General features: G+C 46.1%; 1 protein-coding gene across 1 annotated transcript in view; it reads right to left on the bottom strand.

Moving 5' to 3' along the window:
• The window catches only part of WDR48 (WD repeat domain 48), a 353999-nt gene that overhangs the window by 67017 nt on the left and 260896 nt on the right, over positions 1-26086 (bottom strand). The window contains exon 16 of the mRNA XM_069211082.1: positions 8665-8752. Coding sequence (XP_069067183.1) covers positions 8665-8752 — 88 coding nt within the window. The remainder of the gene's footprint in view (positions 1-8664; positions 8753-26086) is intronic.

Genomic DNA, 26086 nt, shown 5'->3' on the forward strand with positions numbered 1-26086 from the left:
ACAAAAGGGGCTAAAAGCGGACTGAGAAGAGCAAGGAGCCGCTGTGAGGCTAGGGGGCCATGCTGTAGCATGGGACTCCGTAAAGCACTCAAGCACGGAGGTTGCTTTTATCTCTGAAGAGACGGGTGCTATCGAAGGCCATGTCCATAAGCGATTGCTGGACATCCCCTGAAAAGCCAGATGTCCTCAACCAAGCGTGGCGCCTCAAGGCCACTGTCGACACAACCGATCTGCCTAGTGAGTCGGTCGTATCGAGCCAACAACAAATCGTGAACTTGGCTGCATCTCTCCAGTCAGCAACAGCCTGGGAGAGAATGGCCCGGGCCTCCTCCGGGACCTGAGGCAGCACATAAGGGACTGTATACCATAACTATGGGAAAAGTGGCCCAAAAGACATGCGGTGACCGCAACGCCAGAGTGGAGGAAGAGAACAACTTCTTCCCACGTTGGTCCAGTCTTTTTGATTCCCTATCCGGGAGTGCGGATGGGAATGTGACGGAAAGGAAGAAGCCTGGATGACCAAACTCTCAGGAGTGGGATGTTGGGTCAGGAATTTTGGGTTGTTAAGAGGAGGTCTATGTCGGCAGGCGATTGTCCTGTTGACAGGAGCCCCTGTGCCGGGTATAGACAATGTCCCCAGCAGGACATCAGTGAGGGATTCAATAAAAGCCCAAAGGGGTTGTGACGTGGAAGCCCCTGGCTGAAGCACCTCAGTCAGGAGGTTAGTCCTGACAGCCATTGAAGGCAGCTCGAGGCCCAGGACCTCGGCCACTCTTCTCACCACCACTGAATATTAGGCTCCCTCCTCTGTAGCCACAGTAAGGGCAGTCCATTTAAGAGTCTTTAAGCTGGAATTCTAAAGGATCCAGTGACCCCTCCACACTCTCACTGTACCTGTACCCATAAGCATAAGTGACAGGATCCAATTTGGGGGGTGGGGGGGAATTCTAAGGTAAGGAATCAGCAACTAGAAGTCTCTATCAGATGAAATACCACAGCAGTACTCCCTCACCAGCAGAAGGCCTGATAGGGCCGTCAAACCAGTGCATCCCACAGTATGGAGCAAGAGAAATAGCCACTTCGCAATTCTGGAATGAGCCCAAATTCTTTCTGGCACTTCCTTTTTAGCTAAGGTATAAAAGATCCTAATGCAGAGGACAATCCATGGTAACACCATCTTATCTTCTGTGCTACCTTGTCTTTCTTCCAACAAATAGCTGACTGTCTGATCTGAACTCCTTCATCTTATCGAAGTAAAGCTGACTCCCGTAAAAGGGTCCAGCCTATGAAACCTTGACTCCTTTTTCTTTGTATGGGGCAGAAGGAAAAACGTGGGAAGTGTAATGGACTGCCCTGCACAGAATGGGGTCACCACCTTAGGCAGGAAAGACGCTTCAGTTCTCTAAATCAGTTTGTCAGTGTAGAAACGGGTAAATGGTGGATGCCAATACGCACTCCGACCAGGAGAGGACATGTGCTCTCAGAGGCAACTGGAGCGGAAGACACTGGGAGAATCTCATGAGGTCTGCATACCACACCAGACATTGACCAGTCAAAGACAAACAGAATGACTTGGTGAAGTTGCGCCAAACTGAGCAAAACACATGAGGAATTAAGAATATGGGGAAATGCAGAGTTAAGTAGGAATACCACAACCCACAAGGCTACCTGCAATGGAAACTACAGGGTACTGAACTGTGGGTATTGTGCATTCTTGCGGGTGGTCAAAAGGTCCACTTTAGGCATGCCCCATAGGGTGGAAAATGTTGGACCACCTCCACATGGACAGGCCACTTGTGATTGGCAAGATGATGCAGACTCAAGCTGTCTACTCTCAAGTGAGGGGAGCATGTCAGCACAGCCACCTTAAGATTTCTGATGAAGAACTGTCAGGATTGAAGAACAAATTCCTTCCAAAAACATCAAAATCCTATACTGAATATCCAAGATGCTCACGTGAGGAGAGAAAGCCCACAGAGATGTTGTGTCTGGTAGTACTGCCCCTAAGAACAGGAAGTGCTGACAGGGCTCTGGTGTGACTTCGACAGGTTGATGGAATATCCCAAGTCGAACAGCAGTGATTACCTAGGCTTGTCGGTGGTCTGACCCAAGCTGAGGCAACCCTGCTCTAAGCTGCCAATCGCCCATGCATGGGGAAAGTAAGATCCCCGACCTGCACAAATGTGCAGCAACTGCTTCTATACCCAATTGCCATTCTGTAGTGCCAAATATTTCACTATGTATGAGTTTGCAGGTGGAAGCAAGTTAGCTACCGCAATGGATCATCCTCCTAATGTGGGATCACTTGTGGAATTCGCATTAGATCTGAGTCTGAACCCAAAAAGATCCTCAATTACCTCCCGGTATTCTTTCCCTAGCAGAGAGCCAGGTTGGGTGCATTCACTATCTCTGGCATCTTCTGCTAGCTGTTGTGCTTCCCTTCTGGACCACATTAGAAGAGCCTTAGTCTGTGGGGAAGGGCCTTGATAGGGGACATAAGCCAGTGATGGCTTCTGAATAAGGGTCAACAGCCGAGCAGGGGCTACCAGCAGAGTATTGGGTGCCCTAGCAGCTCCGCCGGCACCAGAGACCACCCTGTAGCATGATATTGAAGCTAGTTGGCACCAGGGAAATCCTCACCTTGCATACCAATCCAGGGCACAGCAGAAGGAACCGCAGCATATCTAAACTGCACTGTCAGATTTGCATCAGTAGTTCCTAGTAAGCTGAGAAGTGTGCAGGCACTGGAGCAGGAAATGGGGCCGGAGCGGGCAACTAGGCTGGAACTGTGGCCAGTGTTGGCACGGGCTCTTCCACGAGAATAAAATCAACCAACTCCAATTCGTCAGAGGACTCCAATGAGGCTGCAAAAGTCAAGGAGATCGAACCCACAAGAAAGAGAAATGTTTGGAGAAGAGTCGTGGCGACCCTTCGTGTGCTTCTTTCTCTTCTACCTCGAAGATTGGCACCAAGCATGAAACTCACTGCATGAAGCAAATAAGTTTTTGCCTCCTAGCCCCTAACTGCATTGCTGTACACAATGCTACACTTGTCACACGACTTGGATAGTGCTAAGGGCCAAAGAACCACAGACCGACCTTGTGGCGTCTGAAATGAACATCAGACCCCCATCAGGAGTGGAGGGGCTTAAAGCCTCATGCTTTAGGTATCGGAGGGGGGTTGGAGTTAAAACAATTCACGGACAGTAGCTTGGATTTGTGTCAAGGGCTGCAGAAAAAAGTTAAATACCATCAGGGCTCTGGAGTGGCACTATAAGGCTCCAGTAATATCATCTGAGTCGCAACCGAACCGACACCGAAATGAAGCCAGCACTACCTGGCACAGGAAAGCTATTGGCAAGTTTCTGGAGCCAGTCTTGTGCCTGCATATTAAAGAGGTGAGGAATCTGCAGGAAGAAATATCCACCAACAAGCAATACAAGATACAAAAAACTGCATATTTACTGTACAAAATATATTTTACTTCCATCCACACAGTTCTATGACAAACGTCTTTTTAATATTTGCAGCAATGTTAAACTAGCCACCATGTGGAGACGTGGTACAAGACCACCGCGTTGGAGGGTTAGTTGTAACTCACTAAATTGTACTTGTCTTTTGAGATCATGCCCTCAAAATAGAGTCTGCAGTGCAAATAGCAAATATATTGCCAACTTTGCACACTTCAGTACATTTTCAAAGGATCTATGAAATTCTAAAATTGGTTAAAGACTAAAGGGTCCTCACAAGACTTACTTAATCTATCTAGGAGAATGCAGTTGGTATTTTTTTTTTCTTTTCTGAAGTGACAATAGATATTGAAATTCAACAGCATTATGCAAGTAAAAGGAAACACTAATACAGCTAAGTATGACAGCTTTGTGCAGAGGGTAAGAGTGTAGTGAACAGAACTGTGAGACACACAGTAGGGTGCTTGGATGAAGAGTATACATTACGATGAAGATACATCCATGATACAAAGTAGCTTGCACACAGAGGTTAAATACTGCATGCAAGAGGCAAAACAACTATTACATGGAAAAGTGGTACCACAGCCATCAATCAACCGGGATAGGTATCACTTCTCTTGAGAAACTAGTAGAATTGAGGAACATGCAGAGGACAAGAAAAATCAATTAGGATATGCAAGCAAGCTATTAAAAGTTTAAGACATGTCTCTCAGGCACGTAAATTAATTAGCTATTTATAGCTTTCGTATCTGTGACTGTAAAATAAGGACTTTGCATAATCTGAATAAATTTAAGTGAAAGATGAACAAAATGAAGTGGACGATGGGACAAGATAACCTTTTGAACACTGCCACAGTGCTCATGTGCGTCGGACAGCTTCCAACTGTCCATGAACATGGCACTGGATCAGAGGGATTTCCTTTCGATATTTTCAGCCTTTGGTTGTTAGGGGAAGAGCTTTCCCAGCAACCAAGGCTGAAAGTATCTCCACCCTGTAATGGGGATCGGCACGCTATGTGCACCAAAGTCATTACAGAGAAAATGAATGTAAAGTGAGCGAATCAGCTCATTTGCTTTCATTTTTTTCAGTGCTTGGGGTGTATCTCAGCCCCCTGAGCACTGATTTCAACAGGAGAGGTATTGTTGGAAAGGAGATAATCTCCCCTTTCCAAAGGCTTCATCTCCTTGTGGATCCCTGCTTGAGGACCGCCTTAGTTTTACTCCACTTGACCACCAGGGAGGGTGAGCAGCTCCTTGGGAAAGGGTTTGTGCTTCCCCCTAAATTTTGTTTATTAATTCATTCTTTTTGCCCCCTCACCCTCCGTGGGTGGCAGATGGGAGCAATAGCCCCTAATCTGCCCTTCGCAGGGTAGGGGATGGTTCACTAGCCACCAGGGACTTTTTTTTTTTGTATTTAGGAAAGGGTCAGGAATGCCCAGAATGGACAGGGCAACACCCCAGCCCCAAAAATAGGCAGTCTTTCTACCTCCTGGGAGCAGATGGGGTTATTACCCACAATCTGCCCTCGGGGTGGGGGGTAGAAAGCCCACTAGACATTAGGGATTTTTTTTTTTTTTTTAAGAAACATCCAGGGTTTGGGGGCTGCACAGCAATGCCCCCCCACCCCCTCAAAAAATAGGCACAGTCTTTCTGCCGCCCATGAGGGCATGCTTTTTTTTTTTTTAAACACCCAGTCTACCCTACCACTAGACACCAGGGATTTTTAGTTTGTTTTTTATTTGTCAAGTGGGTTGGGGGTTGGCCATTCCCCCACCCCAAATAAATGGGGAGACAGTCTTCCTGCCCTACTGGGAGGTAAAAATCCCCGATCAACCTCCCCGGGAGCTAGACAGAAGGGGAGGGAGGTGCCCACCATCATGAGCATGGTTATGCCCCCATCCCAACTGAAAAGGGCAACAGTCCCCCAGGAGAGCTTGGATAGCTCCCAATATCATCCCACTTGCAATAGTGAGCAACTGCACATTTTTGATTTGGGCACGCTGCCACCTGGAAAAAAATACCAGACTCAGACACTTCTGAAAATTAAACATTTGGGGGAGCCAAAGGTGGTGTGCTTCACGTGCACTCCACATCATTTTCTTACCTACAATGCCCTACAACCTCGTACTTTGCTTGAAACCATACATTTCCCCTACATTTCTGTGATGGAAATTTCTGGAATCCACAGGAATCCACAAAATTCCTACCACCCAGTATTGCCCCATCTGTACTGATAAAAACTCTGCCCCACTTGTGTGGATAACCAAAGCAGAGTCAGACTAAAACATATGGAGAAAAAAAAACCTGCCCTTTTTTACCCGCTTTGGTCCCCCCTCAATTTCTACATGTTTTTGGCCCTTCCCCGTTGTAGACCTGGCCCACCTACAAAAGTGTGGAGTCATTTTTATCAGGAGAATGAACGGAACGCTTGATGGCAGGAAATTTGTGGCTACCCTCAGATTACAGGACTTTCCAAAACAGAAATTTGAAGAAAATGTGTTGTTTTAGACATTTTGAGGTTTGCAAGGGATTCTGGGTAACAAACTGGTAGGAACCACACATGTCACTCTATCTTGGATTCCCCTGGGTGTCTAGTTTTCAGAAATGTACATGTCTGCTAGGGCCCAAAATCCACAGCCAGGTACAGTGCAAAAAAGGGTCAGTTTTGGGTTGAAAAATGTGCAGTATCCACGTTGCGTTTTGGGCTGTTTCCTGTTGTGGGCCATAGGCCTACCACACAAATGAGGTGCCATTTTTATGAGACTTAAGGGAACACAGAATAGAAGAACAAGTGTTATTACCAACTGTATTTCTCTGCATTTGCACCTTCCAAATGTAAAACAGTTTGTAAGAAAAAAGTCATTTTGAGAAATGCCCTCTAATTCACATGCTAGTATTGGTATCCACAAATTTAAAGATGTGCAAAAAAACATTGCTTCGAAACTCAATATCTTGTGCTCATTTCGTAAACATGTAAGTTTCCTTGATACCTATTTTTCACTCTTTACAATGTACCAAAGTAATTACTGTATACCGGTACACAATGAAAAACCATTGCAGGGTGCAGCTCAGTTAAAGGCTCTGGGTACCTAGGGTTCTTGGTGAACCTACATGCCCTATATATCCTTGCAACCAGAAGGGTCCAGCAGACATAAAAGTATATTGCTTTTGAAAATCTGCCATACTCAGAGGTTACAGAAGAAAATGTAGACACAAATGTCTGTTTTTCAACTCAATTTCAATATTGTTTAATTGCGGCTGTTACTTTCTATACAAAAACTTGAAGAATCTAAACAAGTGACTACTTGCTGAATTCAGAACTATGTCTACTTTTTAGGAACATAGAGCTTACTAGAATCTATCATTGGTTTTGTACCCATTTCTACCACTAACTGGAAGGAGGTTGAAAGGACAAAAAAATAGGGGAAAAAAATGTGGTTTTCTTAGTCAAGTCTGCCTGTTCCTGAAAGCTGTAAAGACTGTGATTTTGGCACAGCAAACCCTTTGCTGATGTAATTTGCAGGGAATAAAACAGACCCCTTCTGTAGCACTTTTTTCCCATTCTTCCCAAAACTCACAAAATGTAGTTGTATTTTGGCTAATTTCTCTCTCCCCTCCTGTGGAATTCACACACCCTGGGTATGCCTAGAATCCCCAGGATGTTGGAACAAAGGAATGCAAATCTGGTGTGGATACCTTATTTGGACAAAAAGTTACGGGCTCTAAATGCAAACTACCCCAATTAGCCAAAAAAAGGATGTGGGCGGCTCCCCCGTCGTCGTCTTGCACGGGGGGACCCAGTGAGGTCACCCCTCCGATGAGTGGTGTGTGTATCTCCCCCTGTGGCAGCATACCTTCAGGGGCATTTTTGTTTACACAAGCCACACGCAGGACAGGCCGGAGACCTCATTGGAGGCCCTGTTCCTGCGGCTGGGAAACCGTACTGCACATTGGAGCACCTGTGTGGACGGGGTGTGCTTTACTTACTAAAAGGCATAGCAGCGAAAGGGTTAGTAACGTATTACTTCGTACATATCCCTTCATCTGTTTTTCTGCCTCTCTCCATGTCTCACCAGATGGAGGGTTAAGTGGAAATAAAAATGGCTTTATTTAATAGTACAGCATGGCTTTCGAGGTAAATCTCCTAAGCATTCAGAAATTGTGTCCTGAATGCTACTTCTTTACCATTTGCACACACACGAAACAATGTGTAAATGAACACACAAACATTTTTGTAAGCAAGACAAAGTGGTAGTTTGCGAAGGCAAACATATTTTGTGCTAAGATGGGAAGCCATTTCCAAGATGGGAAACTGGACAGCTATATTTTATGTTGGATTACAGTTTAAGAAGGGAATTTTGTGCTTACTTTGTAAAACACTTGCATAGGTAACAGTTCTCAAAGTCACAACATGCTGATCAAGCTGCAGTCCCTCCACTCTGTCCAGAAAAGACTCAGATTTGCAACAGAATGCATAAAAAGCAACAATAATAAAGGAGCTTACCCTACGCAAGGGCATTCACAGACATTTGCTGGTGACCAAAAAGCATATTTTGTGCTTTCCCCTGGCCACAGACGGTTGAAACGCTGCTGATCTTCCTCGCTAACCCCTGACCTGTGAAAAAATACCTTTTGATTGGGTCATGCTCGCTCATTCTCTGTAATATGAGGCTGCTAAGTAATTTGCCACAGCTGGTTTTGGTACCAATTGAGCATTAGCTGTGCAACATGTGAAGGAAACATACACGGTTTTCCATAAGCATTGCAGCAATGGATTTATTTCATATTTACCTTCTGCTTGGAAATTAAAAGGTTCACAACATAATCCTGTTACTAGAGGGCAGGTTCCTTCAAAATAAAGGACTAGCATATTTTGTCCAGAGAAGAAGTTTCAAGTGTATAGCTGAACTGAAGCGCAAAAAAGATATTTCAGTTCTAAAAAAAAGTGCAGTAACTTGTTTTTATATACCGTTTATAATGCAACCTAGTCTTTTCTTGGTGCTGTGAATAATCAGGATTACTATTACCCAATTTGCTGGACCTTTTGTGTATAGACAACTAAAATGATGAAAGGCTGGTTTGGTCATGACTGATTTGAATTGCTGCCGTAACTGGAGAAATAATATAAAGTAAACAGGCAGCCTGACCCTGCAAGTAAAATTCAAGAGGCAGCACCAGAAAGTTAAAATACGTACATCCACAGTGATATCAATCACCCATTGTGGCACTGTTTCGTTGAGAAGCATAGATTCAGTTTCACCTCCAGAATCACGACATAACAATCTAGAAAGAGAGAAGATAACTTATAATTAACCATATAAAATAAAATATTCAATTATAACCTCATTCTAATTTATCTTTTTTCATTACTGAGTATTACAACAGAGTATGTCAAGTATGGCAGGCATCAGACACCACCAAGAAAACTACTGCATTCAATGTGAATAAAACACTACCATGTAAAGAAAGACGACATGGCTGCACAGTGATTGTCTATTTTTAGGTTCAACATAGCAGCGCACAAGCACTGTTTTTCAACGTGTTGTATTCTCTTCTGTGGGCTTTAGCCGCGCTCACCTCACTGCCATCGCTTTTATTCGTTCCTGGGCCTGCAAAAATCCCTTCATATAGTTAGTAAATGCTTTATGTTTGTTCCGCCTTGAGGCTGTTTTGTCACGCTCTGCACACTGACCCTGTTACAGGGATTATTGTACCATCGGCCATATACTTTACTGTGGGCGCACTCCTTTTTTTCTTTTGTCTGTCCTCAGTGCTCTGTGGTGGCTATGTCACTTTGAAGATTGATATAGCGTGGACTTGATTGCTGTTACTGGATGGCACTGTTTTTGTCTCCTGACTTCACAACTTCTGTCACCTCGTGCTCCGGTGTTGCTCTCCCTTGTGTAGTTTCACCCCATGGAACTGCCTACCATCATGCTGCTTTATCGTCTGCTTGTCTTGGTAACCCCTCCTTTCCCTGCACCATGTTGCTCTTGTCGTAGTTGGACTCATGCTCCAGGGAAGACTGCTGGTTTAAGGATGGCAGTACTTATGTTTGTAGGTGACTATGCCAATCCTAAAACAGTTGCAACTGTCATCCCAACCCTCCCAGCTCACAAGCAGCACCTCACCAGAAACCCAAACATTAAAAGGTGATTCGTAGCAGCCTTTACACATGGACTCAAGAGTGTGGCATCTCAGGCAGTGTAGTGGTTAAACCCAGATTACCCCTCTCACATGAACAACATTTTTCAATCAAACACAGGCAATGAAGAAGAATCAGTAAAGTTTCAATAGGTTTTATTTAGCAAAATTGCAATCTGCGATACAATACATGGGCTGCAATGATTAGGATGATGAACAGTGCAAGAAACAGAATGGTAAAGACAAGAGTCATTAATACAAAGAACCCCACCATCTTGCAATAATATGTAATGACATGAGATGTGAAATATGTCCTAATACCCTAGCATGATGAGCCTAACCTCTAACCTAAAAGAGAGCTAAGTATGTTAAACCTAATTTGCCAATGCCATGTCTATGAGAAGAGCCCCCAATACTCGTTCCCTTGGAATGAGGTCTCTAGCTCAGACTCCGTAGGAACACGAAGACTGGGTCAGCGTCAAGGCGACGTGCAGCATCGACAGCAGCGATGGCATCTGGTCAGAATCCCTCTATCTGTGTAAGTGAGGAGTATTTATACAGATCTGCTTGGACCCCTGACGAAGGTCTGTTCCCAAACAACAGAGAACAAGACATGCTTGGGACGGTAATTTATATAAAGAATTCCCTCGAAAGCGTGAAGAGGGAAGTACCTAATGTGAACACCTACAGCTTTTTTTATCTTTGTCGCTTGAGATTGAAGCCTTAGCACAGTGCCACTGATAACACAAACTAAAACATGGCCCTAACTAAAAACAAGGCAGCCATCTTAAAAGATTTAATTAAATAAATGTGCTAAAACAGAGCTAGCTAAGTAGGGTAAAAGTCACTAGGGGACAGGGGCACGAGTCTGCAAGCCAAAGGTTAAGCTAACTCCAGTATCCCACTCTAATTGTTTGCTTCTCGTCCCTGTCAAACATCCTCCCACCCAGTGTTGCTCTCTTCCTCTTGTGCCCTTTGCAAAACATCTCCCGATTTCCGTCTTGCGTGCTCTCCCCTGCAATCTAGCCTCACTTTGGTTGCTTTGCCTCATGTTCTTGCTCCCCTCCCAAAAACCCTTTCTCTTGCTGTGCCAGACACTCTTCTTTGGGTTTGGGATGAAGACTAAAACCCTGCGCAAGCTAGTTCCTTACATCTCGCTCATCTCACTAGTGTCTATGACACACTTGTAAACGTAAATTGCTTTTACTGACAGCAGAAAGAGACCGGGTGCGGCATAGTGCTGATGTCATCCCACCACTTTTCATTGCCCTTTTGCTGGTTCCTGGTTAAGAATTAGCACAGCATCACAGATTTACTTTGCTGATTTGTTTTTTTTCACATTTTCTTACAAGCCATCGTCCCGTTTTCCCAGAGCATGATATAAAGGCAGCTTCCCTCCTCAGTGGGTCCTGAACCCCAATCGAAGCACCCATTTATATAATATTACAACTTTTCTTTCTGCTGAATACTTTGTACTTATAAGTGGATTACCATGGTTGGCACCTTTTTCCACTCCTGAATGGTGAAATTCCGTGTTTCTGACGCCAAGTGATGAAGATATTAACTTTTGTAATATCCCACTGCTTTTCCCTTTCTGTTTTGGAAGAGAAAATCAGTTGAATCAGGTTTAATTCAGTATCAGGAACTGATATCACTTTTAGGACTAAGGAACATTGAAACTGCAGTAGTTGTACCTTCTTGTGAATTGCAAGCTCCTCATTTTTTCCTGGGTAGACGAGCACGGGGAGTTGCACTGCGATTCCCGTCTCCTGTGCTCATTCAGAGGTGCCGTTTAGGAAATAAGTAACAGCCTAAATCCTCCAAAAGCAGAGCAGTGTATGATGACAGATTAATTTGGGCTCAACTGAGATGAGTAAAGGATCAAGTGCATTTGGCGTGAGCTCTTAGGCTTCTCAGTGCTTTGGTAACTTTGCCCATTACAGGGGTCTGATGTACTACATTTTTCAAATCTCAAGATAACGTTATATGGTGGTGCAAGACACTTTGGACTCTCACTGCTCTTCTCCCAGCACTGATTTCTGATTGAATCATAAATAGTTATCCAATAACTGGCCCATCAGGCCCTACACGGATCTATCTTTCTTTCCACAGACCATCTCTCAGAACATATAGACCATTGCTTTATCTTTGGTCTCAATACCAGCTATGTTTTTGGTCCATGTTTTCTGCAGTAAGATGTTGAATGTAAAGTCTTTTTCCATTTCACTTGGAATAGGCTGCCCATGACAGCACAACAGTTCCATTAAGTTATGTAAAAGGCTTAAAGCACACCTTTAATGCAGACCTTCCACCCTTCCGCTTTGTAGGTTTCCATTTCTAAGTTCCTATTTCGCCAGTGCCAGGAAATCGCTTGGGTATATCAGCATTTAACAAAAGCTACTGCGCTACATAACATTTCAGCCAGTGCTTTAAATAGAAATATAGAAGTGCAGGTATTCACCATTCAGAGTAACTGCTTGCTTCTCCGAAGTGCCAGTGCATCCGCACTTGAAAGTATTACAGCAGTGCAGAGGCGTGCAGGCACCCTCCTTTTTAAATTAAGTAAGTGCAATTACTCATTTCAGGACAGTATCTTCTCATTTAAAGCACTGATTTCAGCCACACTCATGCCTCAGTTGTCCAAGCACAAGGTTGTGCAGAGTAATAAGAACTGAAGTGTGGGCACAGCATCGCAAATGTAGGGGGCTACCCCCCAAAGTTATTATTTGCTAGGTGCTCCCTTGTGGCTTTGCATATCCCAGATCATCACTCTTCTAGCAGTGCCTACTGGTTCAGTCATGGCTGACACTTAACCCACTGCAGAAAGATCATCATAATTTGCAGAATCTTCACACTCGATTCCATACAGAAACTATACTAATCCTGCCTTTATGACGTTTTGTAAGAGCTTTGCTTGTTTTTCCAACTGTCTGTCTAACCTGCATACCAGGATGCTTTGGACTGAACTTTGTGAATGTTAAAATGTATTATCAACATTTTCCTGTGTTCCAGCATGAAACAATATTGCCTGCTTTGCCAAAGTTATAACCAGTTTGTAGCTGTCACATTTGCTAGGCAGTCATTGACAGGATCCTTAACCTAAGCATTACCAGACTGAGAATATAAAGAATTGCAATACTGAACTACATCGAACTGCATACTGAGGATAAATAACCAGACAGTTGTATTAGAAATACCACTGTGGCCATCTATAAAGGCTTTTGTTTTTCTTCCGCAGGATGTACAGTGTCTCAGATGGAAGAGAGACCTGTACCATCATGCGCACCTTTGAGAATTTTGCTATTTTTAGCGTATGTTACTTGCAGTTGGCTTGAACAGTGCATGAACCAAACTAGAGCTGGTTGAAAAAAGTAAGTTGCTATCATTCAGAATTCATTTTGGGAATTAAGCGTGAACTCAAAATGTAATCCAGCCTGTAACAGTACTTTAGCTGTTTAGTATATTCATCGCAAGACTACTAAAGGCAGAGGAAGCTATTTTCATTGGGCGCCACCCTCTCACTTACTTAGGTTCTTTAGGTCTCACAGCGCATGCGCAGTCTCTTCGAGACATGCTGTGTTCACTCTTACTGTACAGACCACCCACCACTTTTGATTTGGTAATGAATGTGTTGTTTCGAAAAGCTTGTTTCCGTGTGGTTTTGCTTTGTTATATGTCCCTCCGTCTCATGTTTTGCTGCCTTCCATGGAGTAGTGACCTAATGTGTGTATCCATTAACTTTAGCGTATTTCACTTGGATATATGCACTATTTTGTTTTGCAGAGTGCCCGTGTTTCGGAAGGTTCCTTTTTTTAATGTGGTTTTGCTAAAGCTTGTGGGAGATGCATTAAAAGCTATTGTTTATGATGTCCTTTTTTGTGTAGCCATGTTGACAAGCTTTTTAGAAAATTATTGAAAAAAAATATATATATACTCATATTGTTTATTAAGTCTTCGCCATGAAAGCTTTGTGAAATTGCATCAACTGCGCTTTCAGGGCGTGCATCAGGCTTTCTGTGCCCAAAAGAAAACACCAACACTGAAGAGCTGTACCTCAGAGAACACCTTTTTTTTTATTTAATCCACCAAAAAGATCTGGGAGGAGTACAGAATGGGTTAACGTCCGATGCCGGGAGTAGTAAAGTGGCAGAAGCGGAAACAAACACCTCTGATTACTGAGAGGCGTCACTATGGAGTAAAATGAAATAAAAAGTGGCATTTTGGAAAGAGAAAGGGGCCTGGATCGCTGGGTGTACAGCAGAGCACCGAAGTAGATAAATATATCTATATCTCTCTCTCTCTCTCCTCCCCCCCCCCCCCCCCCTTTGTGTCTTCCCCCTCGCAGAGAAACTCTCCTTCTCCTAGGGCTGTGCGATGCACATCTGGGCCATTGACGCTGCTCTGCCTCGATTACTCGGAGTCCGCACCCCCTAAAGGTGATGGGGCGCCCTCCACTGTGTCCCTGCATAAGCTGTCTGAACCAGGACATGTCTAACCAGGGAATCCAGAGAAACGGGAATGTGAAGCTATGCCTGACAGGTAGGAAGCCATGCAGCATGTCTTGCCCAAACGTCCTTCCCTGTGAGTGGAGAAAGGGGGCTCTTTCGTTTTCTGACCTGCTTACTCATTTGTTTTCACACCCCCTTACAAACAAAACGTTTGATAGCACAGCTTCCGTCAGCCTCACCCAGAGTTCTCTAACCATGGGCATTTATTTCTTGTAACAGTCCTTTTTGTTATAAACTCCATACCAACATATACACCTCTCATGTTCCTGTGTGGGAAATGTAATCTTCAGACAGACCTTTAATATTTAAAAATAAATATTTTTCAAAGTTTCTAAAAGTTATAAAATGTTTTGTGAATATGATGAAGTATTTCTTCTTGAGCTCTCCGAATTATTGCTTTTGATCACTGCATTAAACTAGAAACTTCAGGGAGGGATGGATAGGACAGCCACAGCTTTCAAAAGCTGAGGTGTGCCATAAATTGTACAGTTTTGTGCAGATTATGACCCATTTTCTGTCTGAATATTTCTATGCTCAGTGAGCGCTGTCAAACTGGATTTTAGACATGAAACAGAATTTGCGTTTATCCTCAAGAAAAAATGTATGGACTATTGCAGTGCATTTTTCTCTTGTAACTCTTCCATAGTCTCTTTTCATCCAGTATATTATGGTAGCCAAAAGGTGGATTCAAATGCATTAAATACGAAAGACTGGCCATTACTGGCTAGAGATATCCTCAACATAACTTAAACAGCTTTTTGTAAGCCAAGAAAAAGGGGAGAGTTTGGTTTTCTGTCTGCAGTCTCATGTGATGCTTAGATCTAGTTCTCTGGAGGCCATGTAGAGTAATATGCATTTGTGGCCACTGTCGCTGCCAATATTAGTTTTATTTTTTAGCAATTTTCTGCAGCAGAGACAGGTCCCAGAATGTGGCAGAGTGCTTTACGGAATGTCGGTTTACACAAAGCAAATACGGTAAAGAACAGTGACTGCACTCACTTGAGTTCACTTTAAGTACAATATTAAGTTAGGTACTTTATACACAAGACCAACTGTATGAAAGTGCCCCTTCTGGCATGGTTACCCCCCACTTTTTGCCTGATATTGATTCTGACTTGACAGAGTGTGCTGGGATCCTGCTAACCAGGCTGCCGGACCAGTTTTCTTTCCCAAAAACTGTACCATTGTTTCCACAATTTGCACACAGTTAAGTCCCTTGTAACAGGTGCCCATGGTACTAAGAGCCAAGTGGCCAGGGAAGGTCCCCAAGGGCTGCAGCATATATTATGCCACCCTGGGGGACCCCCTCAGCAAGCATATGCACACTGCCTTTGCAGCTGGTGTGTGCTGGTGGAGAGAAAAAGACAAAGTCGACATGGCACCCAGTGTCTGTGGCACAGGTAAGTCACCACTCTAGAAGGCCTTACAGCCCTAAAGTAGGGTGCACTATACCACAGGTGAGGGCATAGCTGCATAAGCAATATGCCCCTACAAAGTCTCAGTCCATTCTTAGACATTTTAAGTGCAGTGTTGCCATATAAAGTATATGGGCTGGCAGTTTGTCATTATGAACTCCACAGCTCCATAATGGCTTCACTTAAGTCTGGGAAGTTTGGTATCAAACTTCTCAGCACAATAAACTCACACTGATGCCAGTGTTTGATTTATTGAAAAATACCCCCAGAGCGCATCTTAGAGATGCCCCCTGTAATTTAGCCAAACTTCTAGTGCAGGACTGACTAGTCTGTGCCAGACTCCCACTTCCAGGTGACTTTGACCACATGTGGGGGGGAGAGCCTTTGTGCTCTCTGTGGCCAGAAACAAAGCCTACACTGGGTGGAGGTGCTTGGCAGCTCCCCCTGCAGGAACTGGAACACTTGGAGGTGAGCCTCAAAGACTCAGGCCTCTTGTTACAGTGCCCCAGAACACTCCAGCTAGTGGAGCTGATCCCCCACCCTGGACAAATCCCTACTTTTAGCAGCACGTCCAGTGGGAAAATTAGGGAAAACAAGGAGAAGTGACCACTTCAGTTGGGACCACCCCTAAGGTGTCCAGAGCTGAAGTGACTCTCTCCTTGCAAATTCCTCCATCCTGGTTTGGAGGACAGAACCAATGGGGTTAGGTCTGTGTCTCCCTCTCCAAACAGTGGACACCGGCAGGGTGTAGCCACCCTTGTCAGATTCCTGGCTACCTCAAGCAGAAGAAAGAAGGAGGACTTCTCAGCTGACCCCTAGCAGAGAAGACTGAAGACACCAACTCACTTGGCCTCAGCCCTACAGGCCTGTCTCCAGCTGCTGAAGCACTGCAACCAAAAGGCAACTCATCCTGCAGGATCAGCGACCTCTTAAAAGCCTCAAGAGGACTGCCTGCACCCCAGGGGACCAAGGTCTCCTGTGGACAGCAGCCCTGTCCAGAAGGAAACACCAGCAAAGGACTCCAGAACTGGCCCAGATCTGCTTGTCCTCCCCGTGTCCAGGTGGCCCAACCTTCTAGAGCTATTCCCTAGGTGATTCTGACAGAGTCCACTCTGGGTTGATTGACCCCCCTTCTGTCCAACACGATGATGCCTGCAGCCTAAATCTAGAGGACCCCTCATTGTGACGGAACCAGATGAAGACTCCAGACGACAAAAGGTACCCCTGCACCCACAGCCCCCTGGCCTTGAGGAATCTGACCTTTGGTGCAGCAACATCCAGCAGGTGTCCCTCCCTCCCTGTCCAGCCTTTGGTTTTCTGAAACCAACTGCCTGGGCTTCGCCTGCAGCATCTTTCTGACCCCCGGGGTACCCATATAGGAAAGCATTGTGAGCCCGACGCGGTGTTTGCACCCTGCACCCAGCCACCCCTGCATCACTGAGGGTGTGTTTTGAGCTGACCTGTGGTCTCCCCGGTGCTCCCACAACCCTCCCCAGATCTGCCCTCCAAAGACGCAGGTACTTACCTGCAAGCAGGCCCTCAGCCTATACAGAAGCCCATGTTAAATCAACCTCAAATGTGACCTTTGCACTGTAAATCTTGTACTTACCTTGAACCTGTGCTAACTTTTCTTCCCCCCCCCGGAACTGTTCAGGAAAATGGCACTGTCAACTTTTAAAAGAGAGTATTGCTATTTATAAAAAAAAATGTATAGCTTGCCAAATTGAAACAAAGTGGTATTGATACATATGTTGGATACTTGCTTGAAAATGTACTTACATGCAACTTGAATCTTGCGGTTCTGGGAATAAAGTAACAAAATTTATTTTTGCTATATAAAAACCATTGGCCCGGAGTTAGTAATTGAGTGTGTGCTTCATTTATTGCCTGTGTGTATAACAAATGCTTTGCACAACCCTCTGATATGCCTACCTGCTCGACCACACTATCACAAGAGAGAGCATAAGCCTCTGGGGATCCCCTGGACTCTGTGCACACTATATCTCATTTTGATATGGTATATACATAGCCAACTTCCTACACCAACTGCTTAGGGACCTCCTTCCATTTGCGATGAACAACAGAACTTACAAACAATAATCATGTGTGTATAGCACTCAATTATTCCTATTTTATGAGTAATATGTTTTTCTGGTGGTAGGAACAGATTGTTGATAAATTAGTACACAAGTCTTCTTCAAAGGTACAATTTCCAAAAGTAAAAACACCAGCTTAGTCAATGGAAGTAAAATCTTGTTCCTTTATTATGTTTTCCATTCAAAAACCAAATCTACAACCAAGCCAGCCAGTGTGTTTCGTTCTGGTCAGAACGTCATTAAGGCTGTGTAAGTATATGCAAATGTAATGGTCATTACAATTGAAAATGTGTTGTGTCTAACGGCAGTGCACTACCATAACATGCATACTCCGCTCTATGCCACTCCACACCACTGTTCTCTGCACCACTCAACTTTGCACCACTCAACTTTACACCACTCCACACCACTGCACTCTATGCCACTTCACTCTACACCTGTCTACTTTACCACTCAACTCTATGTCAATGCACGTTTAATCACTCTACACCACTGCACTCTACATCACTCCAGTCTAGGCCACACCAATCTACCCTGCTCAACGCCACTCTACATCACTGTACTCTACACCACTCTGCAACACTGCACTCTACGCCACTGCACTCTTTGCCAATACACTCTATACAGTGCACTTTACTCTGTAACACTCAACTCTATGCCCCCGCACTCTATGTCAATGCACTCGACACCAGTCCACACTAAGCCACTCCAGAGTTTGCCACCCTACGCAGCTCCATGCTGTAGGAGGCTGGCCTGGCTTGTAGTGGGTACCAGAGGTACTTACACCTTGTGCCAGGTCCAGTTATCCCTTATTAGTGTAGAAGGGGTGTTTCTAGCAGCTTAGGCTGATAGAAGGTAGCAAAGCAGCTTAGGCTGAACTAGGAGACAAGTAAAGCTCCTACTTTACCACTGGTGTCATATGCACAATATCATAAGAAAACACAATACACAGAAGTACTAAAAATAAAGGCACTTTATTTTTATGACAATATGCCAAAAGTATCTCAGTGAGTACCCTCAGTATGAGGATAAGATATATACACAAGATATATGTACACAAACCAAAATTATGCAGGTAATAGCAAGAAAAGTAATGAAAGCAGTGTAGAGTTACAATAGATTGCAATAGGAGCACATAGGTATAGGGGCAACGCAAACCATATACTCCAAAAGTGGAATGCGAACCACGAATGGACCCCAAACCTATGTGAGCTTGTAGAGGGTCGCTGGGACTGTAAGAAAACAGTGAGGGTTAGAAAAATAGCCCACCCAAAGACCCTGAAAGGTAGGTGTAAAGTGCACCTACTACCTCCAGAGAGCATAGAAGTCGTGATAGGGGGATTCTGCAGGAAGAACAAACACCAGCAATGCAACAACAGTGGATTTCCGGACCTGAGTACCTGTAAGACAAGGGGACCAAGTCCAAGAGCCGCGACAGTGTCGAGAGTGGGCAGGAGCCCAAGAAATGCCAGCTGAGGGTGCAAGGAAGCTGCCACCTGTTGGAAGAAGCTTGGTGTTCTGCAAGAACGAAGAGGACTAGGAACTTCCCCTTTGGAGGATGGATGTCCCACGTCGTGAAGAAGCTTGCAGAGGTGTTTCCACGCAGAAAGACCACAAACAAGCCTTGCTAGCTGCAAGGGTCGCGGTTAAGGTTTTTGGATGCTGCTGTGGCCCAGGATGTCGCCACTTGGATGAGGAGACAGAGGGGGCGCCCAGCAAGTCGGGGAGCCCTCACAGAAGCAGGCAGCACCCGCAGAAGTACCTGAACAGGCACTTGGAAGAAGAGTGAACCGGAGTCCACGCAAAGTCACAAATGGGAGTCCCACGACGCAGGAGGACAACTCAGAAGGTTGTGCACTGCAGGTTAGAGTGTCGGGGACCCAGGCTTGGCTGTGCACGAAGGAAATCCTGGAAGAGTGCACAGAAGCTGGAGCAGCTGCAACTCACGCGGTACCCAGCAATGCAGTCTAGCGTGGGGAGACAAGGACTTACCTCCACCAAACTTGGATGAAGAGTCACTGGACTGTGGGAGTCACTTGGACAGAGTTGCTGAGTTCCAGGGACCACGCTTGTCGTGCTGAGAGGGGACCCAGAGGACCGGTGATGCAGTCTTTTGTTGTCTGCGGTTGCAGGGGGAAGAATCCGTCAACCCACAGGAGATTTCTTCAGAGCTCCTGGTGCAGAAAGGAGGCAGGCTACCCCCAGAGCATGCACCACCTGGAAACAGTTGAGAAAGCCGGCAGGATGAAGCGATACAAGGTTGCTAGTAGTCGTCTTTGCTACTTTGTTGCGGTTTTGCAGGTGTCCTGAGCAGTCAGCCGTCGATCCTTTGGTAGAAGGTGAAGAGGGAGATGCAGAGGAACTCTGATGAGCTCTTGTATTCATTATCTGGTGAGATTCCCAAAGCAGAGACCCTAAATAGCCAGAAAAGGAGGTTTGGCTACCTAGGAAGGAGGATTGGCTACCAAGAGAGGTAAGAGCCTATCAGAAGGAGCTTCTGACATCACCTGCTGGCACTGGCCACTCAGAGCAGTCCAGTGTGCCACAAACACCTCTGTTTCCAAGATGGCAGAGGTCTGGGACACACTGGAGGAGCTCTGGGCACCTCCCCTAGGAGATGCAGGTCAGGGGAGTGGTCACTCCCCTTTCCTTTGTCCAGTTTCGCGCCAGAGCAGGGCTGGGGGATCCCTGAACCGGTGTAGACTGGCTTATGCAGAGATGGACACCATCTGTGCCCATCAAAGCATTTCCAGAGGCTGTGGGAGGCTACTCCTCCCCAGCCTTCATACCTATTTCCAAAGGGAGAGGGTGTTACACCCTCTCTCAGAGGAAGTCCTTTGTTCTGCCTTCCTGGGCCAGGGCTGCCTGGACCCCAGGAGGGCAGAAACCTGTCTGAGGGGTTGGCATCAGCAGCAGCTGCAGTGGAGACCCCGGAAAGGCAGTTTGGCAGTACCTGGGTTCTGTGCTAGAGACCCGGGGGATCATTGAATTGTCCCCCCAATGCCAGAAAGGCATTGGGGTGACAATTCCATGATCTTAGACATGTTACATGGCCATGTTCGGAGTTACCATTGTGACGCTGTACATAGGTAGTGACCTATGTACAGTGCACGCGTGTAATGGTGTCCCCGCACTCCCAATGTCCGGGGAATTTGCCCTGAACGATGAGGGGGCACCTTGGCTAGTGCCAGGGTGCCCACACACTAAGTAACTTTGCACCCAACCTTCACCGGGTGAAGGTTAGACATATAGGTGACTTATAAGTTACTTAAGTGCAGTGGTAAATGGCTGTGAAATAACGTGGACGTTATTTCACTCAGGCTGCACTGGCAGGCCTGTGTAAGAATTGTCAGAGCTCCCTATGGGTGGCAAAAGAAATGCTGCAGTCCATAGGGATCTCCTGGAACCCCAATACCCTGGGTACCTCAGTACCATATACTAGGGAATTATATGGGTGTACCAGTATGCCAATGTGAATTGTTAAATTTAGTCACTAGCCTGTTAGTGACAAATCTGGAAAGCAGAGAGAGCATAACCACTGAGGTTCTGGTTAGCAGAGCCTCAGTGAGACAGTTAGGCATCACACAGGGAACACATACATATAGGCCACAAACTTATGAGCACTGGGGTCCTGGCTAGCAGGGTCCCAGTGACACAAACATACTGACAACATAGGGTTTTCACTATGAGCACTGGGCCCTGGCTAGCAGGATCCCAGTGAGACAGTGAAAACACCCTGACATATACTTGCAAACAGGCCAAAAGTGGGGGTAAAAAGGCTAGAAAGAGGCTACTTTCTCACACATGCGAATCTCCTTTACACTACTAACTTTTAGCCACCTTGAACAGCAGCCATGTAGGTGTAGAACATAACTAAAACACATTGACAAAGCCAAAAGCTCTTGTACAGGCGAGGCCTACTGGCTGTGCCAATTCTTGTTTATCGTCTGCTATGCAAAAAGGTAGCATGACTGCTCGAACTACCCATCATGCAGCTTTGGAAATTGTGAATCACAACGTTGTTAGACCCTATGTCCTTGGCATGATATGGCTGCAGAGTTTTTGCATTCATCCCCCTATTTTTTGCTGAACACCTATGGTTAGCACTCTCTACACTTGAACCGTGATAATGAGTGGTAAAGTGCTTGTGCTCAATTTCTTAAACATGGCATAATTGGGATAGACCTAATTGGCACACTTAATTTACTTATAAGTCCTTAGTAAATGGTACCACATGTAACCAGGGCCTGAACATTAAATGCTACCAGTGGGCAGCAGCACTCATTGTGCGATCCACTAAGGTACAACTGTAAAACATATCTCAAGCCTGCCACTGCAACCTGTATTGCTATTGTAAGCTGCCGTTTTGACCTGGCAAAATAGATCTTTTATCCAGGCCGAAACCTTCCTTTTTAACGCATTTAGGTCACCCCTAAGCTAGGCCTCTAAAGGCGCGTGAGGCAGGGTGCTTGGTATGAAAAAAAAAAAAATAATTGAACATGTGGGGGGCTTGGCCAGGATGGGGTCCCATCAACATGTTGCCCTTCTGAGCTCCGTGCATCGAATCCATCAGAACTTGGCTATTATCAAGCCAGACCATGCCAATGAAAGCATGAATCCTCGACCTAGAACCTCCCCGTAATCCCAGGATATCACCTGGATTCGGCGAGGATCAGTGAGACGGTGTGACTGGGACCCAAGACTGGTGCCCTCAGCAGGATCGAGGGCTTTGCTCATGCCCACTTAGGTGGCACATCTTTGCAGTGCATAGCAGGCTATAGAGCACAGCTCCGTCAGGGATTGTTTCTGCTGCATTTCGGTCTGGAGTGTGGTGGATGTGTGTGGAGTGGAATTACGTGGGTGGAATTTTGCAGGGTGGAGTTTTGTGGTGTAGAATATATTTGTGTAGTGGAATTATGTGGCATATGGTTGAGAACTGCACAGAATGTGCAGAAAGTTATTTAGAGAGGGATAGGTAGTTTGCAGGAAGTGGTGAATGAACTTGAGACGGAAGCAGAAAGTGTGTCTGAGAAAGCGATAAAGAAGGGGAGAGCAGGCCACAGTCACAAAGAGGGAGGACCCGTGTGTAAAGAAATGGCTCCCTGTTGCAGTTACCCCCCACTTTTTGCCTGATACTGATGCTGACTTGACTGAGAAGAGTGCTGGGACCCTGCTAACCAGGCCCCAGCACCAGTGTTCCTTCACCTAAAATGTACCATTGTATCCACAATTGGCAGACCCTGGCATCCAGATAAGTCCCTTGTAACTGGTACTTCTAGTACCAAGGGCCCTGATGCCAAGGAAGGTCTCTAAGGGCTGCAGCATGTCTTATGCCACCCTGGAGACCTCTCACTCAGCACAGATACCCTGCTTGCCAGCTTGTGTGTGCTAGTGAGGACAAAACGAGTAAGTCGACATGGCACTCCCCTCAGGGTGCCATGCCAGCCTCTCACTGCCTATGCAGTATAGGTAAGACACCCCTCTAGCAGGCCTTACAGCCCTAAGGCAGGGTGCACTATACCATAGGTGAGGGTACCAGGGCATGAGCATGGTACCCCTACAGTGTCTAAACAAAACCTTAGACATTGTAAGTGCAGGGTAGCCATAAGAGTATATGGTCTGGGAGTTTGTCAAACACGAACTCCACAGCACCATAATGGCTACACTGAAAACTGGGAAGTTTGGTATCAAACTTCTCAGCACAATAAATGCACACTGATGCCAGTGTACATTTTATTGTAAAATACACCCCAGAGGGCACCTTAGAGGTGCCCCCTGAAACTTAACCGACTATCTGTGTAGGCTGACTAGTTCTAGCAGCCTGCCACAAACCGAGACATGTTGCTGGCCCCATGGGGAGAGTGCCTTTGTCACTCTGAGGCCAGTAACAAAGCCTGCACTGGGTGGAGATGCTAACACCTCCCCCAGGCAGGAATTGTCACACCTGGCGGTGAGCCTCAAAGGCTCACCTCCTTTGTGCCAACCCAGCAGGACACTCCAGCTAGTGGAGTTGCCCGCCCCCTCCGGCCAGGCCCCACTTTTGGCGGCAAGGCCGGAGAAAATAATGAGAAAAACAAGGAGGAGTCACTGGCCAGTCAGGACAGCCCCTAAGGTGTCCTGAGCTGAAGTGACTCTAACTTTTAGAAATCCTCCATCTTGCAGATGGAGGATTCCCCCAATAGGGTTAGGATTGTGACCCCTTCCCCTTGGGAGGAGGCACAAAGAGGGTGTACCCACCCTCAGGGCTAGTAGCCATTGGCTACTAACCCCCCAGACCTAAACACGCCCTTAAATTTAGTATTTAAGGGCTACCCTGAACCCTAGAAAATTAGATTCCTGCAACTACAAGAAGAAGGACTGCCCAGCTGAAAACCCCTGCAGCGGAAGACCAGAAGACGACAACTGCCTTGGCTCCAGAAACTCACCGGCCTGTCTCCTGCCTTCCAAAGATCCTGCTCCAGCGACGCCTTCCAAAGGGACCAGCGACCTCGACATCCTCTGAGGACTGCCCCTGCTTCGAAAAGACAAGAAACTCCCGAGGACAGCGGACCTGCTCCAAGAAAAGCTGCAACTTTGTTTCCAGCAGCTTTAAAGAACCCTGCAAGCTCCCCGCAAGAAGCGTGAGACTTGCAACACTGCACCCGGCGACCCCGACTCGGCTGGTGGAGATCCGACACCTCAGGAGGGACCCCAGGACTACTCTGATACTGTGAGTACCAAAACCTGTCCCCCCTGAGCCCCCACAGCGCCGCCTGCAGAGGGAATCCCGAGGCTTCCCCTGACCACGACTCTTTGAACCTAAAGTCCCGACGCCTGGGAGAGACCCTGCACCCGCAGCCCCCAGGACCTGAAGGACCGGACTTTCACTGGAGAAGTGACCCCCAGGAGTCCCTCTCCCTTGCCCAAGTGGAGGTTTCCCCGAGGAATCCCCCCCTTGCCTACCTGCAGCGCTGAAGAGATCCCGAGATCTCTCATAGACTAACATTGCGAACCCGACGCCTGTTTCTACACTGCACCCGGCCGCCCCCGCGCCGCTGAGGGTGAAATTTCTGTGTGGGCTTGTGTCCCCCCCGGTGCCCTACAAAACCCCCCTGGTCTGCCCTCCGAAGACGCGGGTACTTACCTGCAAGCAGACCGGAACCGGGGCACCCCCTTCACTCCATTCTAGCCTATGCGTTTTGGGCACCACTTTGAACTCTGCACCTGACCGGCCCTGAGCTGCTGGTGTGGTGACTTTGGGGTTGCTCTGAACCCCCAACGGTGGGCTACCTTGGACCAAGAACTAAGCCCTGTAAGTGTCTTACTTACCTGGTTAACCTAACAAATACTTACCTCCCCTAGGAACTGTGAAAATTGCACTAAGTGTCCACTTTTAAAACAGCTATTTGTGAATAACTTGAAAAGTATACATGCAATTTTGATGATTTGAAGTTCCTAAAGTACTTACCTGCAATACCTTTCGAATGAGATATTACATGTAGAATTTGAACCTGTGGTTCTTAAAATAAACTAAGAAAAGATATTTTTCTATACAAAAACCTATTGGCTGGATTTGTCTCTGAGTGTGTGTACCTCATTTATTGTCTATGTGTATGTACAACAAATGCTTAACACTACTCCTTGGATAAGCCTACTGCTCGACCACACTACCACAAAATAGAGCATTAGTATTATCTCTTTTTGCCACTATCTTACCTCTAAGGGGAACCCTTGGACTCTGTGCATGCTATTCCTTACTTTGAAATAGCACATACAGAGCCAACTTCCTACACCGTGTATGCAGAAGACACCCTAAGAACAGGAGAGGATTGGTGTGAGAGATGGAAACCATGAAAAGGCATGGGAAAGAAATCATGCTTAGTATGTGTGAGCAGGCAGTACAGAGACAAGATAGGATGTGTGAGGAAGAGATGAGAGGGGGCAGTGGGATTGGGATGGGGGTAGAGGCAGTGTGAGGGAGAGATGAGAGGGGGCAGTGGGATTGGGATGGGGGTAGAGGCAGTGTGAGGGAGAGATGAGAAGGGCAGTGGGTGTTTGAGGGAGAGCTGACAGGGTTGTGGAAATGTAAGGGAGAGATGTGTTTGATTGGAATTGTGTGGCGTGGAACTGTGCACTGTGGTGTGAAGTTGAGAAGTGAAAATATATGGTACATACTTTTAAATGTTGTTTCCTAGAATGACTACTCATCTATGCTTAAAATGGATCCTGAGATGAGAATCTGGGTTGTGAAAGAAATCCAAGACCATATGAGCTCCTTTTGTATTTCCTTGAGACTTCAATAGAAAACACTTGTGTTTCCCTCAGCCAATTGTACTGAGGTTCAAGCAAGAGTATATGTGCTGAATGTAGCACCACAGAAGACCAAAGATAGAGCCACAAACCTTTTATTTATTTTCTCCCGAGGGGTCCTAAACTTTATCATGCAAGCTAGCAAACAGCATCAGGGTGATTAAA

The sequence above is a fragment of the Pleurodeles waltl genome, chromosome 10 (assembly GCF_031143425.1).
Source record: "Pleurodeles waltl isolate 20211129_DDA chromosome 10, aPleWal1.hap1.20221129, whole genome shotgun sequence".
Taxonomy (NCBI): Eukaryota; Metazoa; Chordata; class Amphibia; order Caudata; family Salamandridae; genus Pleurodeles; species Pleurodeles waltl.